The 16,530-nt window shown below is 46.9% G+C and overlaps 1 protein-coding gene across 2 annotated transcripts in view; it reads left to right on the top strand.

Annotated features, from left to right (window-relative positions):
* Nucleotides 1-13: 13 nt before the first annotated feature.
* The window catches only part of ZZEF1 (zinc finger ZZ-type and EF-hand domain containing 1), a 101,274-nt gene continuing 84,757 nt past the window's right edge, over nt 14-16,530 (top strand). For both annotated transcript variants that reach the window (XM_072729964.1, XM_025989087.2), the window contains exon 1: nt 14-484. In XM_072729964.1, coding sequence (XP_072586065.1) covers nt 131-484 — 354 coding nt within the window. In that variant the 5' untranslated portion in view covers nt 14-130. The remainder of the gene's footprint in view (nt 485-16,530) is intronic.

The raw sequence follows: 16,530 nt of genomic DNA, 5'->3' as shown, positions 1-16,530 counted from the left end.
CGGCGAGGAAGCCGGAAGCCGCCGCCGCCGTCGTACCCTCCCCGTCCCGCCCGCCGGGCGCCGCCGGAGGTTGACAGGTCGAGGCGGGGAGGCGGCGGCGGCATAGCCGGACGCCCGACACGGAGACCCCATGGGGAACGCTCCGAGTCACAGCAGTGAAGACGAAGCGGGTGCCGCCGGGGGAGAGGGCTGGGGCCCGCACCAGGACTGGGCTGCGGACGCGAGCGCCATCCCCGGCTCGGGCCCCGCGGCCCCAGCGCTGCCCCCCGCCGCCGCGCTGCTGGAGCCGGCCCGACTGCGAGAGGCGGCGGCGGCGCTGCGGCCCGCGCCGCCTTGCGAGTCTCTGGTGTCCCGGCACCACGGCGCGCTGTTGCGCTGGCTGGAGGAGCGGCTGGGCCGCGGCGAAGAGGCCGTCACCCTGGAGCAGTTCCGCGAGCTGCTGGAGGCTCGCGGCGCCGGCTGCTCGGGCGAGCAGTTCGAGGAGGTCAGGCCGAGCTGGCGGGGGCGGGGCGGGGGCTGCAGACCGGCTCGCAGGTCCGGGAGGGGGAGGGCAGCGCAGTGCGCTCCTGGGACCGTACGGAAAGCCCGGCCTCGGCCGCCCTTGGTTGGAGGACCTTGGCAGGCTCTGCTGTGTTCGCATCCTGCTGGAGTACCGGCGTCTGTGCTGCTGCCGGACGCCAGGTCGGCTGCGGCCCGCAGGCCTGGGGATGGGGGGGCGGGGTGGCAGCGAAAGCCATCCTGTTTCACCGACTGGAGGGATTTTATGGATGCCCTTCTGGATCCAGTGTGGGCGCCTGACATGTGGCGGGAGATGGCACGTCCCGGAAGAGCTTCCATTCTAGCAGCCATTCTCATCACACAAAGATTATCTTTTCCAAATACACATTTGTTTTTAGATAGTTGAAGGCCCATGTTTTAGACTCGTGGAAATCTGCGTGTAACCTGGGACTGATAGGCATATGTCAGGTTTCCTGCCAGTACTTGCAGTTATACAGTTTTTGGCATAGTCCCCAACATCATCTTTATTGAATCATGAACAGCAAGTTGATACCTCAACAACATATATATATATATATATATATATATATATATATATATATATATATATATGTTTTTTTTTTTTTTTCTCAGAAGGGTTGTTAGGAATTGTACGTTTCACTTTACAGTTAAATAGAGACCTGATCCAGGGTTCCCGATGGCTCGTTGGCAACCTAAGACCTAGTACTCAGATCTTTTTGATTTATTTGTCTTAATGTCCCACTGCCTGCTTCTTGGGACCCTATTTCTTTAACTCCACAGAGTTATAACAAAAAAGATACTAAGTTTTTGAAAATGAGTAAGCCATGTAGAATCCTCAGTGTCCGTGAAGGATGAGTATATAAAGCAGTAAACTTGACAGATGCTTGTAATGCCATTAAAAAGTGATGTCCACTTCACAACCAGAGAAGGCTTTTAAAATTTCTTAAGAATGTTTCCCTGTATGTGGTCAGAATTCAGATAATATGGTTTGTACGTTTCTTACATTTTCCTTAAAAAATACCTGTAAGACCTCCCAGTTCTTGAAAATGTGGTTGTACTACACAGTGAAGGGTCTCCATATATATTTTTTCTTAATTCCAAGAGTCCACATAATACTTTAGTCTTTAGGTCTATGTGTATTAAGAGAAAATGAAGTGGTTCCAGAAAGAGCTGTGTCGATCCGTTGAAGGAGTTGGGACATTTCAGAATTGTCCAGAAGGGAATGGAGAGAAACAGTATTTAACTTGAGAGTGTCTGACAGGAAAAGAGCTACAGGCAGAGTTGATGGAGTCCTATAATGTAAGGCCAAGAAGTCCTTAAGGTGTGGCCCAGAAATCACTCAAGGGCTGTGATATTGCTCATTGAGCAAATATTTGTTGGACATACACTGAGTGCCAGGCACTTGGATGACAGTAGACAAAGTAGATACTTGCTCTTAACGAGTGTGTAGCACTGAAGGAGACTCAAGTGAACTCAGCGGTTATAGGTGTATTACCCTAAGGAAAGTGTAAGGAAAAATATGGCAATATCTAACCTCACCTAGGAAGTCAAGGAAAACTTACTTGGAAAGTAACATTTCAGCTCAAAGAGGGATAACACATAAGGAGCAGAAGAGTTAGCAGTGTTTCGGGGAGAAGGAATCACATGCACAAGTCGGAGTTCAGAGAGTGGAGAATCTGTAAGAACAGTGTGTTGTGTTAGGGTTAGGCAAAACTGCTTCAAGGGACAGAGAGGCCAGTGCATCAGTGGTTTAAATAGTAAACAAGCTTCTTAGGGAAAACTCCAGGTGGGTGATCTAGGTCGACATGGCAGTTTCAGTCATTGGGGACCTGGCTCCATCCATCTTGTGCTGTCATCCTCCACAGGCACCTTCTACCTAGTGACCCAGATGATTTCTTCATCTTTCACTTTGTGCATTACAACAGTAGGAAAGGGCAAAGGGAAGGAAAGGGCCAAGCTCACCTCCCATTGGCTCAAGCCCAGGGACATGGTGACACTTAGCTTCAAGGGGGGCTAGGAAAGATTTTTATTCCACGGCCATGTATTTAGCTGAAAAATCAGGATGTGATTACTGAGAAAGAGGAGAATAGATACCGGGTTACAGTTAGTGTGAAACACATGGCTAGGTCCCCGAATGCAGAAGGAGGAGAGCAAGCTAGAGAAGTCGGCAGGAATCAGGTCATGAGGAGTCCTTTGCAGCCTCTGTTATGTAGGAGTCTGAAAACTGGAGTTTTAAGCAAGGTACAAATGCTCTGGCTACCTTATGGGGAACTGGTGGTAAGAGGCTACAGTGGATCCAAGCAGATCGGTTAGGAAGCAATTATGACAGTTCAGGTAAGACACTAGGTGGCTTGTGCTGGGGTGGTCACAGCCAAAATGGCATGAATAGTTGTGAGAGCTATTTAGGATGTAGAATAAGCAGTCCTTGAGACTAACATGTGAGTAGAGGATTAGAAGCAGAAAGGGATGAAGGATGACTCCAGCATTACTGTCTTAAGCAATTGGAAAGGTGATAGGGCTGTTTATTGAGAACAGAAACCCTTTCAGGAAGGGATGATCTGGAGAGGGAAGATGAGTTTGGTTTGGCCATGCTGAGCCTAACGTGTCCATGGGGCAGCTAAGTGAAGGGATCTCTCAGACTGTCGGGTGTATGGGTCTGTAGAATCCTAGGAGAGAAGACTGCTTGAGATAACAGTGGTCTGTTTGTTCATTGGGGTTTCCTGAGAAATAGCCACATTGTTTCTTCCTACTAGGATGTGTGTGTGTGTGTGTGTGTGTGCCTGCATGCGCACACATGCTCTGTGAGAACTTAAATCCCTTGCAGGGAGTTTGTAGACTGTTGAGCATAGTCATTCAGGTCATTCAGCCACTGTAACTGAGGAAATATATGGGGAGAAAAATCTGAGTGGTTGTACCTTCCTGGTATCACAAGGTCACAGTGGTCACACATGTGGCAAAAATAAACATTTAGGAGCTGTAAGAGCAGCAGTAAGAACTGGTGACTTGTAAAATGTTTCAAGTTTGTGTGTTATTTTTGCAAAAATCCCGGGGCCATCTAGAGCTGTGCCATAGGGTGTGAAGTATCCATGCACCAAACTCATGGATACACACATGGAAGTCTTCTTTCACATCTGTATAACTATCTCCCCTCACTCTCTAGGGTGTGTTCAAATACTGAGCGTCTAGTGATTTAGGCCAATGGGTGACGCCTGCCACCACACCGAGGATGACACTGAAGACCCTGTAAGATTTAGGGACTCAACTTCAGTAAGATGGGGAAGTGAGTTCTGGTGTTAACACTGCAGTGTGTCTTCTGACTCCAAGTTCTGGACCCTTCCTGGTTTAAGGACCTGGTTGGTTCTTTGGGATTATTTCTCTTTAGTCTCATCAATTTTTTTTAGTCTTAATTCTTTAATTTTCCCCTACATACTAAGGGAGGCCTGGCAAGAATAATTCAAATTTGAGAAAAAGCATCATGTATTTTTCTTGAAGCCTTTCACCTTTATTGGATTTGGTGCGGGGACAGTTGGTGCTCGGTGTGGTGCTAAAATCTGGTGACTTGCCCTTCCTGCTTGTTTAGCACTGGTTAGTTGAAGAGAGCAGGCCTGTCTCTATGTGAAAGCTTAGCTAGGGTTTAAACAGCTGATGGGGATAAGCGCATAGTGGTTGTCCTGTCCATAAGCATGGAGTCATTATACAGTGAAGTGGCCAAGAAGATAAATATTAGCCCAGTATGTGTCTCCGTGCTCTAAGGTAAGTCTGTCCTTTGATATGAGTAAGTAGACACTTTTGTGGTCTTAGTTGATTTTACATGTAAGCTTGTGAAGATGTATTATGATTCTTCAAGTTTAAGGGTTTTTGTGAAGTGATAATAAAATGTCTTTATAGTAGCCACTAAAATGATGAGTTAATTCCCTTCCTTCATTTGATGAGACGTAGCACAGTAAAGCAGGTTACTTACCATTATCATCAAAACGCTAAATGGTTCTGGGCTTCGTGTTCTTGCCCTTGCGCTCCAGCTGTGCATTTCCGTCTGTCCACCCAGGTGTCTTGCCTTCACATTCCCGTGACCTTAGTTGCTTGAGATGGTATCCTAAAGAAGTTGCTGGAATCGTAATATTGATCAAAGTCTGAAGATTTATTATTTTATAGTGTGGTATACCTTTTCTTGTGGTAGGTGTGGTCCATGCGGATGGACTCTGATTTGGTCCTAGGGAGCGATATCTAATTGACTTTTATGCAGAAGAGGAATAGATTTAAATCCCTTTTTGATATCAGAGATTAGAGATTCCGTGTTTGTGCTCATAGTACAACATGCTTCTAGAAAATTATGTAGAATCTCAGGCAGGAAAAGGTGCTGAAGAGAGGATGATGGAGATGGCTTTCAGGAGAGAATTGGAGAGGAACAGGTCTTACTTTATTAATTTGCCATACTAGCTCTGGGTCTTGCTTTGTGAAATTCATGGGGTTTGTAAAGCCTGAGGGCAGGACATTATTATGTATTTGCTTACTGTTTGGGCACAGTTGTGGCTCACAGCCAGTGCTCACTAAGGTTCTCCCCCACAGGGCCTCAGGTTGAGTTAGCAGATTGGATATGGTGTTGGCCTCCTTCTCCAGCTTTGTACTTGATATTCAGTCTGTAACCTTGTCATAGTAAGGTATTTTTTGATGTTTGAGGAAATAGTTAAAAATAGTTTAGAGAAAACTTTAAAAAGGTTCTTGGTCAGTGTGTGGTTTAGAGGAAATTTAGAGAAAAATAAGATTTGTCTTTATGTCAAAAGTATTAATTAGGTAGTTTAGAATAGCTCTGAGCCCAAGAACTATGCAAATAGAATTCTGCAGATGTGTTCTCTACTCTTTAAAGACAGAGTATGAGAGACTCGTGTCTGTGCTGGAAAGACCAAGCAGGCCACCAGCATCACTTGCCCTCCACTCGGAGCATGCAGAGACTCCCTACGTATTCCTCAGAATGGGCTAGACCCCGCACACTGGCCTGTCTCCCTGCCCGACCTCATCGACCTCCACTCCTCTGCTCAAGCCCTGCTCCCTAGCCAGTGGGACACCTGCCTGGTCCCACACGTGGACCTTGTTTCTCTCAGCTTTTCAGCGTTGCCCACCTTAGCACCATCGCTTGGGCAGGACCACACCTTTCTTATGACACGATTCAGGTGTCTTCTGTATAATTCTGTTTCAGCCCCACACTTGAGGTTCTTGTTTCCTGTTCTGTACCCATTATTTGGCATTTAGAGTGCACTGTCTGGTCTTGTTCTGCAGGTAGGCTTTGAGGCCCCCACCCACCTGCCTGCACTGCCCCAGCACAAAGAAGCATTCAGTAAGTGATGGCCGTTAGTGGTGATGAGACAGCATAGGAGAGAAAGATGCTGGGTGAATTGGAGGTTATTTTGACCCTGTGTGCTTTGCTGTCGGGGATGATGGTACTGGCTTCTGGAGATGAAGAGCTGTAGAGGAAAGGCCACAGCTCTGTTTTACATTTCCGTGATTTCCAGAACACTGCATCATGTACTGTCTTACTGTAGAAGCTTCAGTGGCTCCCCATTGCTTTTATAATTAAATGTTAGACTAACCTTTAAGTCTTCATACCTTTCCATTCTTACCTCCTGGTGCTTTTTAGCCAGCCAAGCCCATGCACAGTTTCTCATACACATGGGGATTTTGTCCTTGGCTTCCTTACCCCCCTGTGGCTCTTTGTTCCATCCTAACCTCTCTTCACTTTCAGGGACCACAGAGGAGCATTTCATAGTAGCGTGGAATTTGGGAAAGGCTTCACCAGACCAAGGCTTGAGAGATTAGAAGAATTGCCAGGCAAAGGAAAGAAGGGATACAGCTGAAAGGTGTAGCATGGGGGCGCCTCCATGGCTCAGTTGGTTGAGCGTCCAACTCTTGATTTTGACTCAGATCATGATTGCAGCAGGGTCGTGAGATTATGCCCTGTGTGGGGCTCCGTGCTCCATGTGCAGCCTGCTTGGGGCTCTTTACCTCTGTCTCACCTCCCCCCCTGCATGCACATGCGCGTGTGCTCTCTCTCGCTCGCTCACTCTCTCTAAGAAAAGAAAGATACAGCATGTGCAAGTTGGGGTGAAAGAGTGTCACAGTTTGAGAATGGTACTCCTTTGTCAGTCTAGAGTCTGAGTTGGAGGGACCTTAGTAACCATTGCATGCAATCTGTCCCTGCCCCTTGCCCCAAAAAGGAGTCCCTCTTGTAATATCCTGGACAGCTGTGTAGTGAGTCTGTTAATGGTATCTGTGAGCTTGTTGTTTTGTAAGTCTCCCTGTACCACTGTTCTTCTTTAGCTTGAGCTTAAGACCTGGGCCCTGGGGTCAAACTGCATGTGGGAAAATCATGGTACCACCATCCTCGAGCCATGTGATTAACTCACACAACCCCTCTGTGTGTCTCCCTGTCTCCTAAAAGATGAGCATGATAATGGTGTCTACCTTGTATAGTTAGCATGAGGAGTAAATGAATTAGTTCATGTTGAGCATTTAGAGCAGTACCTGGCACACCCTATTCTCTCTGTTTGAGCTCTGCACTAGGATGGTTTACGTCATCTTCTGTGTCACAGCCCTTTCAGTACTTCACGTAGACATAAATGCAACACAGTCTCACAAACAAGTAAACTGAGACGTTAAGTGGAGAGATGAGCCTCTCAGCCAGCAAGTGGCAGAACTGGGACCAGATCCAGATCTCATATGCATCTTGTTTCTCCCAGGTTGAACCAGTGTACAGCCTTCGTGTGAAGCCTGATGGGTGTGTTCTGCTGGTTTGTGCCCCTGTTCTGGTGTGTGATGATTTTGGTACATTCTCGTGTGTACCATGGTCTTGATCTCACTGGTGACTAAGGAGGTTAAGCAGGAATGGTCTGAGTGCTGTCATGTATTGCCCTTGGGCCAGAGTAAATGGGTGGAAGTCGAGTCAGCCAGTCCACTTCTCTGCCTCTTGTCTGCAGGGTGGATCATAACGGCCTCTAATGAGATTATAGTAACAGTTCTTTGCAAGTTTACTAGGTACATTCTTGTTCGGGAGACCTTTGGATCTTCACAACAAGCCAGGAGGAGGGGGTTTGTGCAAGGAGAGGGGTTGAGACTTAAGGGCCCAGGGTCTTGTTCCAGGCGTCACAGGGAAGTGGTGAATCTGGCACCATCCTTGAATCCAGACTTCCCGTCAGCCTGACTGGGTGACACTTTTTCTCTCCCATGCTGCACGGTAGAGGGCCTGCACTCGCTCAAAGAGTTAGGGCGTGGATGGCAGAGCACATGAGTGGGTGAGGTAGGAAGAAGCCTGAATCAGGAGAGGAGGAGGAAGATACAGTAGGCCATGTTACTGTCTGCATGGAAATGGACGTTAACTCCATGGACATAGGGAGCATTGCTCTATTTTTAGAGAGGAACATCGACTTCCTTCATTTTGCACAGTTAGAGCCAGACCCACTGTATTCAGTTGGGTTTAGGGCCCCACATTCCAGGCTGTAGAGTTTTAAACTGTTGGGGATCTATTTAGTGAGTGTTAACTTGCATGTAAAACATGAAGCAGAATAGAGTGGAATAGAAAATATCAGGATATATTGTATCTGATAAGAGAAAGTATTATTTCTTGAAACTTTTATATCAGCATTACACAGGCATCATGGAAATGTGTGTGTTTTTTTTTTTAAAGATTTTATTTATTCATTCATGATAGAGAGGGAGAGAAAGAGAGGCAGAGACATAGGCAGAGGGAGAAGCAGGCTCTGTGCAGGGAGCCCGATGCGGGGCTTGATCCCGGGTCTCCAGGATCATGCCCTGGGCCAAAGGCAGGTGCCAAACTGCTGAGCCACCCAGGGATTCCCTGGAAATGTATTTCTTATAGTGGCTCAGCCAGTGAGACTTGAGAGGCACTGCTCTGAGGTTGTGTCTGGAGGGTCCCAGAGAGGGCAGCCAGCATGGGAATGAGACTAGAGCCATTGCCATTAGAGATCTGGTTGAGGGAGACCAGGGCCTGGTGATCACTGGTGTCAGTGACTGGGGGGCTGTCTTGGGGCAGAGGGGTCTGGATGTGTTCTGAATGGCCCACAGTGATGACATTAGGGAGGTACATTGCCATTCATCATACAGAGAAGAGAGTTGTTGCTGTCAGAACTGGCCAGAAGAGCTTCCCATCACTACAGTGTCACAGAGACACTGCAGAAGGGGTCCAAAGCTACGGGAAGGCACGTATGTTAAGAGACTGGTAGGTCCATTCCAGTTTCAAGGTTTTATGTAGATATGGAAAAATCAGCCTTCTCCACCCTTGATATTCTCCAGTGGGCCTGTGGTGCTGTTACTGTGCAAAGGAGCTCCTCAGCCTGATGGGCCAGGTTTTCTGTCCTGACGTCTGTCTCTCCATTGACTGTTCTGCCCCCGCGCCCGCCACGCCGAGCCAGTAGGAGTCCATGTGGTCTTTCACACACTCGTGTCTGTGCCTGCGTTCTGGCCCCTCCTGAGGATGGCTGTCCCATCTTCCTTTGCCCATGAATTCCTGGTTATTCATTAAAGCTTAGCACGAGGGTTGTTTTGTCAGGCCCGGGTTCGCTGAACGTCTGTCCCAGTCCCTTTGGGCTTCTGGCATCTGGAGTTTGTTAGCTCGAAGCATGCTGGCATGTAGTGCAGGATCCCACATCATACCAGGATTCAAATCCAAGCACCGTTATTTACTGGTATGAATCTTGTAACCTTGAACAAAATACTTGACCTCTCTGCACCTCACTAGTAAAAGGGCAGTACCCTCCTTTAGGGTTGCTGTGGAAGCTAGGAGTCGGTCAAGTGAGGTGCTTGAGCTCTGCCTGGAGCTTAGTAAATACTCAGAAAACGTTAGGTACTGTAGTTGTTTATGCTGTAGTTCTGTTGTTATAATTATGATGTATCACATTGGTGCTGTTGGTTTACAGATTTGTCTTCTCCCAGGTGGTGAGGATTTGGGAGGGTAAGGACCATGCCTTGTTTATTTTATTTTTTATTTTTTTAAAGATTTTATTTATTCATTACACACACACACACACACACACACACACACAAAAGCAGGCTCCATGCAGGGAGCCCAACGTGGGACTCAGTCCCAGGTCTCCAGGATCAGGCCCTGGGCTGAAGGCGGCGCTAAACCACTGAGCTTTGGGTTCAGGTATATAGTGGCTGCTTATTAGAGAGTGTTGAGTGAGTGCACGAGCAAACTGGATTCCATGAAGTCCTATGAAACAAACTATGTGTTAAGTGTTACTGTAAAAATCTGTACATTTCTTTAAGGACAATTTCCAAGTGTTGGGAAGTTACGTATTTATTTAGTGAAGCTGTTAGCAAAGCTGATTTTTTTTTCCACCTAAAATGTCTTTGGTTTTGTTTGTTGGAAAATTCTTTTTATTGTATTGACAAATGAACAGAATCTTTTTTAAAATAATTTTTAATATAATTTTTACTTCATAAAGATTTTACCAATTTATTTGAGAGAGTATGAGTGGGAGGAGGGGCAGAGGGAGAAGCAGACTCCCTCTCCCTAAGACTCCCCCACTTAGGGAACCTAAAGGGCCTTGATTCCAGGACCCTGAGATCATGACCCAAGGCAAAGTCAGATGCCCAACCGACTCTGCCCCCCAGGCACCCCCTAAGTTAAATTAAATTTTTTTGAGAGAGACAATATGAGTGGGTTGAGGGGAGGGAAGGAGCAGAGGTAGAAGGAGAGAGAGATTCTCCAGCAGACTCCATGGTTAGCACAAAGCCCAGTGTGAGGCTTAGTCTTACAACACTGAGATCATGACCTGAGCCAAAATCAAGAGTTGGGTGCTTAACCCAGTGAGCCACCCAGGTGCCCTTGGAATCTTTTTATAATAGCAGAAACGTCACTATTTTTATAGCCTTGTTTCTATGGAATTTTTATCAGCAATCAGTGCAGGAGTTGGGAAGCAGAGAGCTCTGAAAACTTGGGAAGCAAGTAGGAAGTTTGCAGGAGTTTTGGTGGACACAGGACTTGAGGGCCACCTTGAGGTTTAGAGAAACTGAGTCTCAGGTGTAAGGCTAGTTCTGTGGGAACATGGGCAGGAGGTGCTGTTAGAGAATGAGGAGCTTGGAGACAGGTTCTGTGCCGGGGGTCTCCAGATCGCTCGGAGCCCCGGGGCTTCTCGGAGCACACGGAGGAGTTGTGAAGAGCTTATTAGCTCTGGAGCCTTGGATTCCAGTCCTAGCTGTGTGACTTCAGACAAGTTACCTGAGCCCTCTGTGCATCTAGAAAATGGGAGGTCGGTAGGAAGTACTACTGCTGTGAGGAAGGATAAATGGTATTCTGCGCAGGGCTCGAATATTAGTTCAGAGCTTCCCACACCGTGTGTCATCCCAGCTCAGTGGGCGACAGCTGCCCCCCTCCCCTCAGACCTGGGGCTGTACATACATCACTTACTGAGCTGGCCTTGGACTAGTGGGGGAAGGGGCTGTTTTCTCGTCCTGTGGTACTCACGCCTTGAGACAGACAGACGGGCAGACAGAGGCTCTGCTTCCCTTCTGTCTCCTCCCACTGCCTCCACTTTTTTTTTTTTTTTAAGATTTTATTTTATTTATTTATGAGAGACATGGAGAGAGAGAGAGAGAGAGAGAGAGAGAGAGAGAGAGAGAGAGGCAGAGACACAGGCAGAGGGAGAAGCAGGCTCCATGCAGGGAGCCTGATGTGGGACTTTATCCCGGATCCCGGGATCACGCCCTGAGCCAAAGGCAGATGCTCAACTGCTAAGCCACTCAGGCATCCCTGCCTCCACTTTTATATGAAGCTTGTGCTTAAGATTTCTTCATCTTTAAGATTCCCCTTCGTTATTACAAAAGCAATGTGCAGATTGACATGTTAACCACTGTTAAACAGTTGTTTCTTCTTTCAAGTCTTATTTTGTCTACATTGATATAATATTTTCACGTTTCTGTGTCTGAGATGTTTTGTACTAATGTGGGAACTGCATATTTGCTTTGTTTAAAACTGACATGAGGGGCACCTGGGTGGCTCAGTTGATTGGGTATCAGACTCTTGGGTTTTGGCTTGGATTGTGGGATTGAGCCTTGCATCGGGCTCCCTGCTCCATGGGGAGTCTCCTTGGGATGCTCCCTCTCTCTTCCTCTTGTTGCCCTCTCTCCCTCTCTCAAATAAAATAAATAAACTTCTTTTTTAGGAGATTTTACATATTTGAGAGAGAGAGAGAGAGAGAGAGAGAGAGAGAGAGAGATTGAGAGAGCACCAGCAGGGGGAGGGGCAGAGGAAGAAGCATATTCCCCAATGAGCAGGGAGCCCGATGCAGGACTTGATCCTAGGACCCTGAGATCAACCTGAGCCAAAGGTAAATGCTTCACCGACTGAGCCACCCAGGCCCCCCTAAAATAAATAGATCTTAAAAAACCAGCACAAAGCTATGTGAGACCAGCCTCTCTGCAAAAGGTACCCTTTTGCAGCCTACTTTTCTCAGTCCGTGGTCCTCCCCTTTCTGTCGGTTCCCTTCTGTGTCATCTAATACCCAGTCCATGTTCATATTTTTCCAGTTGTCCCAGAAATCTTTTATGGTTGATGCATTCACTGTGTGAAATGTTTACTTAGAGAGGAGGAAGTATTAGGCTACTTACAAAAGTTGTAAAGCTACCCATCCAGTATATCCCATGCTTGAAGTGGACACTCAGGATTGTTTATTTTCATATATTTGTTTCTCACATGGTACCAAGCCCACGAGGCTGCTGGTGCTAAAGGTCCTGGTCATCTGCAGTCCCACCCAGAGTCGTGCTCTACAGGAGCCCTCACTGCTCACCTCCTGCAGCCGGCTCATTCATGGTGTACCTGTGTGTCACCAGACAGCGTGCTTACCTTACTCTTAGTTTTCAGCTTTAGACTTTATCCATGCTGTTCCCACTGCAGAAAGAGTCCATTGTGGTCTGACACCTTGTCCTTTCCACATCCATATGTGTCCTGTCCTGGCAGATTTGTGTCACAGTTGTTTAGACCCCCCTGGTGCGTATGTTCTTGTGGGGATGTACACAGCCGAGCCGTGCAGTACTCCAGGACTGCGTTCCCTTTCTATGCATCTTTTTATTTTTTCTGAGGTTAACGATGGAATTGGTACTTTTCTTGTGCTTAATTTTCTGGTCTTCTAGCATTAGTTTAACCCCAGACTCTGTGCCACTTGCCTGAATCTCTTCTAACACATGCACTGTGTTCAGGTACACAGTCCCTCACTTGTCTCCTCAAGAGCCTCTGATCCGCTGCCCTCTGCTCTTGGGAGTTCTTGAGGTGTGCTGTGCATGTGCTGCCTCGGAATCTGCAGCCATGGGGGATGCATTTTCTCTCTTGCTTTGACCACATTCTTCCCCTTTCTTGGCCTGTTCTCTATCCCGATGACTGCACCCTCTAGGAGCTTTCTGATTAAGAGAACACTAACTGGTTCATAGAGCCCTGTGTATATGAGAATGCCTCTCCGCCTCTGTTGCAGTTGGTGGTGTTGTGAGTGTGTATTAACCTCCGAGTTAGAGAGAGTCCCCCTGAATGTGGGAGGCCCGCTGCTATTCCAGCTCCTATGTAGCTGCCAAACAGGCCCTGCCTCCTGACCTCTGACATGGACACTGTCTTCTTCCTGGGAGGAGAAACCTCTCTTGCCCTCTCCTGCCTGTAGCTGTGATGAAATCTCTTTATGATGGGCTTTTGTCCACCGTAGGTGGTATTCAGCATCTTCAGTTTCAAGGCTCACATCCTTCATTATCTTGGATCCTAAGAATTGTCATTTCTTTCCCTCCCTTTTCTGTTTCCTTCTCTGGAGCTCACCGTGTCTGGATCTCAGACTCCTGGACTGGTGGTCTTCTGGATGTTTTCCTCTTGTGTCCATCAGTGTGTCTTTTTGCTCTACTATCTGGGCACTTTAGTCAATTTACCTTCCAACCTTTTGAGATTTATCTTCCCAGATCTGTTGAGATTTTCATTTTGCTGTGATATTTTTAACTTTCAAGAGCTTATAAAAGCATCTGAAGAGATTGTTTTTAGGCCCCTGGTCTTTCATGACATCTCAGGGTCCTTTTTTTTTATTAGGTGGCAGTGCTGCCGACTCCTCTACTCCAAATGTACTAAAACACTAGGTCGTATACTTTAAAAGGGTGAATTTTATGGTATGTGAATTACACTTCAGTAAGGCCGGTATTAAAAATGTCTTTTAAAGTATTTCTCTGAAGATATTAACAATAATCTTTTTGACATTTTCTTCTCCTTTCCTTTCTCCTTTCCTTGCTTTTTCTGTTTCACATGAAGCCTTTCCTTAAATGTCCAGTGGTCCTGGGCTAGCCACTCATACTAAAGACTGGGGGACTCAAGAGGTGGATGCTCTTGTGCCTCTGCTTGGTGATGGCTGAGCCTCCCTGAAAGGTGAACTTGTTGGTCCCTTTGATGGGGAGCCCTCCAGTACTAGTGTCTTCAGGCCTGTCCTTGTGGTTTGTCTGGTTCCCCAGAGAAAACCTCTCCTGTCTCCTGCCTGGAGGGTGAGACTGGCTGCTAGCATTCTAGGAGCCCTAGCAGAAAGAGGAGTCTCATAAACCTTTACCCTGTAAGTACTCGTGCTTGGTACTTATCGTCCAGAGACTCTACCACCCTCTCAAGGGAGTCAACCCCTCAGGCTTCTGATTAGAGAGAGATCTGGGGGTTGTTTATATTTGTTTGTTTTAATGGAAAAATTTAAATATAAGAAAATAGATGCCTGGGTGGCTCAGCAGTTGAGCGTCTGCCTTGGCTCAGGGCGTGATCCTGGGGTCTTGGGATTGAGTCCCACATCAGGCTCCCTGCAGGGAGCCTGCTTCTCCCTCTGCTTGTGTCTCTGCCTCTCTCTCTGTATCTTTTATGAATAAATAAATAAAATCTTAAAAAAAATAAACATAAGAAAGTAAAGATAAGCATAGAATGTTCTTGTTTGCCATTTTCAACAGCCACCAACTCAAGGCCAATTTTATTTCATCTAAACCCCACCTATTTTCTCCTCCAAATTATTTTGAAGCAAATCTTTTCCATCCAGAAGTATTTTATTTCATCTATAAATGTTTCCTTAAATATCTTTAATAGGTAAGAACAGAACTCTTTTAAAAAAATAGACAATCCCGCTACTACCCTTTCCCTTCAAAACAAGAACACAAACCCCAGTGATTCCTAAAGATCAGCATTACAGCCAATTTTAACTGCTTTTTAAAATAGGCCGCTCACTGATTATGTCCCCTCTCCATGGCACCTGTGGCTGCCACGTCCTGTGAAAGCTGTTGGAGTCCTGCACTCAGAGCAGCCTGTGTCTTTGCTGTGCCCAGTGCCAGCCCAATGTCCCACTCTCTTGTGGGTGAGTGACCTGCACTGTTCCTCCATCTATTCTCCAGCTTCCAAACTATTGTTGCTGTTGTGTGATACAATGTTGTCTTTGTCTTGGCTCTTAGAAAAAGATCCCTTCGTAATACTGTCTTAGGGGGGCTTGAGGAAGTAGAGGTACATGCATTGGTTTGCACACTCTTTGTGGCTGCTTGTCCAGCTTCCTTCTCGTGACAGTCCATCGCAGGCACCTGCTCCTCACCCTGAATGCCTGCACCCCTGGATCCATTCTCACAGGCAGGGTCTTCTCGCCACCACCATCTCTTTCCTCTGATCCCTTCCATTTCATTTCCTTTAGGTGTGGAGCTTCCAGACTGGGTCTAATCAGAAAAGAACAAGCTGATCAATTCTCTCTCCTTCTGAACATTGTTCTTTGAGCGGTGTAGCATTGGATCCTATTAATTTTTGGATAATCTTGTCAGGTTAAGGAAGGGCAAATAGAATGCTGCGTCTTTCTGTTGCATGAACTCTGCCCTCCATCCTGTGTTCATGCCCATGGTTTTTGGAGCCGAGTGCAGGAATTTGCTCTGTTCCTATTCAACACCGTGTTTGGAGGTCTGTGGTGGAAATAGGGTCGGTCCTGAAACCTCAGTGGGACCTCCCCATATTCCATGAAGGAGAGAAATAAGGAAAAGACAGCAGTATTTATTTATTTATGATTATTTATTCATGAGAGACACAGACTGAGAGAGAGAGGCAGAGACATAGGCCGAGGGAGAAGCAGGCTCCCTGTGGGGAGGCCAATGCCGGACCTGATCCCAAATCCCAGGATCGCAACCTGAGCTGAAGGCAGGTGCCCAACCACTGAGCCACCCAGGTGTCCCAAGGGAGGAGTTTTAATAAAGAGTGAGGATTACTTAAAAAAGAAGGTGGGAGACTCCTGAGGTACTTCATGGTGGGGGATGTCTGTGAGTGACTGGATCAGCAGGAAGAAAGAAGCCACTGATCGGGGAGGGATTGCGATCCAGGGAGATCGGGCTGTTGCCAGGCGAGAAAAGTCTCCTGAATGTGGGAGGGGCTGGTGCCAGGAACACAAGAGAGGGTAGCAATGCAGGTTAGGAGACAGGGCACTTTGTGCTCTGATGTGCTTTCACTGTATTGGGCTCTCTTCAGATGTGTCCTCATCCAGACAGCAGCGGGGGCTGATAATATTTGTTCCGTCTTTCAAATCAAGGAACTTGGGCTTTGGGAGGTAACAGAATGTGTGGGAAGTCACAGAGCCTGTTAGTGACAGAGCAGGATTCAAACTGAATCCCATACTATACCCAGTTCCACAGACTGCCCGACACCTGCAGGAAGCAAGTTCAATTATGGCTAAAGGTTAGTGGAAAGTGCGCTGTGAATACCCAGTTCGGTCTTGTGTCCAAGGTGGGTTTGAAAGGAAAAGCCCCAGGAACCTGAGGTGCTACTTTAAGTCAAGTCTCTGGTGGTAGCTTTATGTATGACACTTTGTAACTGGCTGGAAAATGTTGCCCTGGTTGCTTTCTGTAATTATTTGGAGAAGGAGATTAATCTCTGGAAAGGGAGGTTATAACACTGTGTGTCTCTGTAGTGACACTTATATATATATATATATATATATATATATATATATATATGCTCTGCAGAGTGCAGTGACTTACTGTCCTGAGCTTGTT

Source organism: Vulpes vulpes, chromosome 12 (genome assembly GCF_048418805.1).
Source record: "Vulpes vulpes isolate BD-2025 chromosome 12, VulVul3, whole genome shotgun sequence".
NCBI lineage: Eukaryota > Metazoa > Chordata > Mammalia > Carnivora > Canidae > Vulpes > Vulpes vulpes.
The sequence above is the reverse complement of the archived record's forward strand: the minus strand, read 5'-3'. Positions and strand labels throughout refer to the sequence as shown.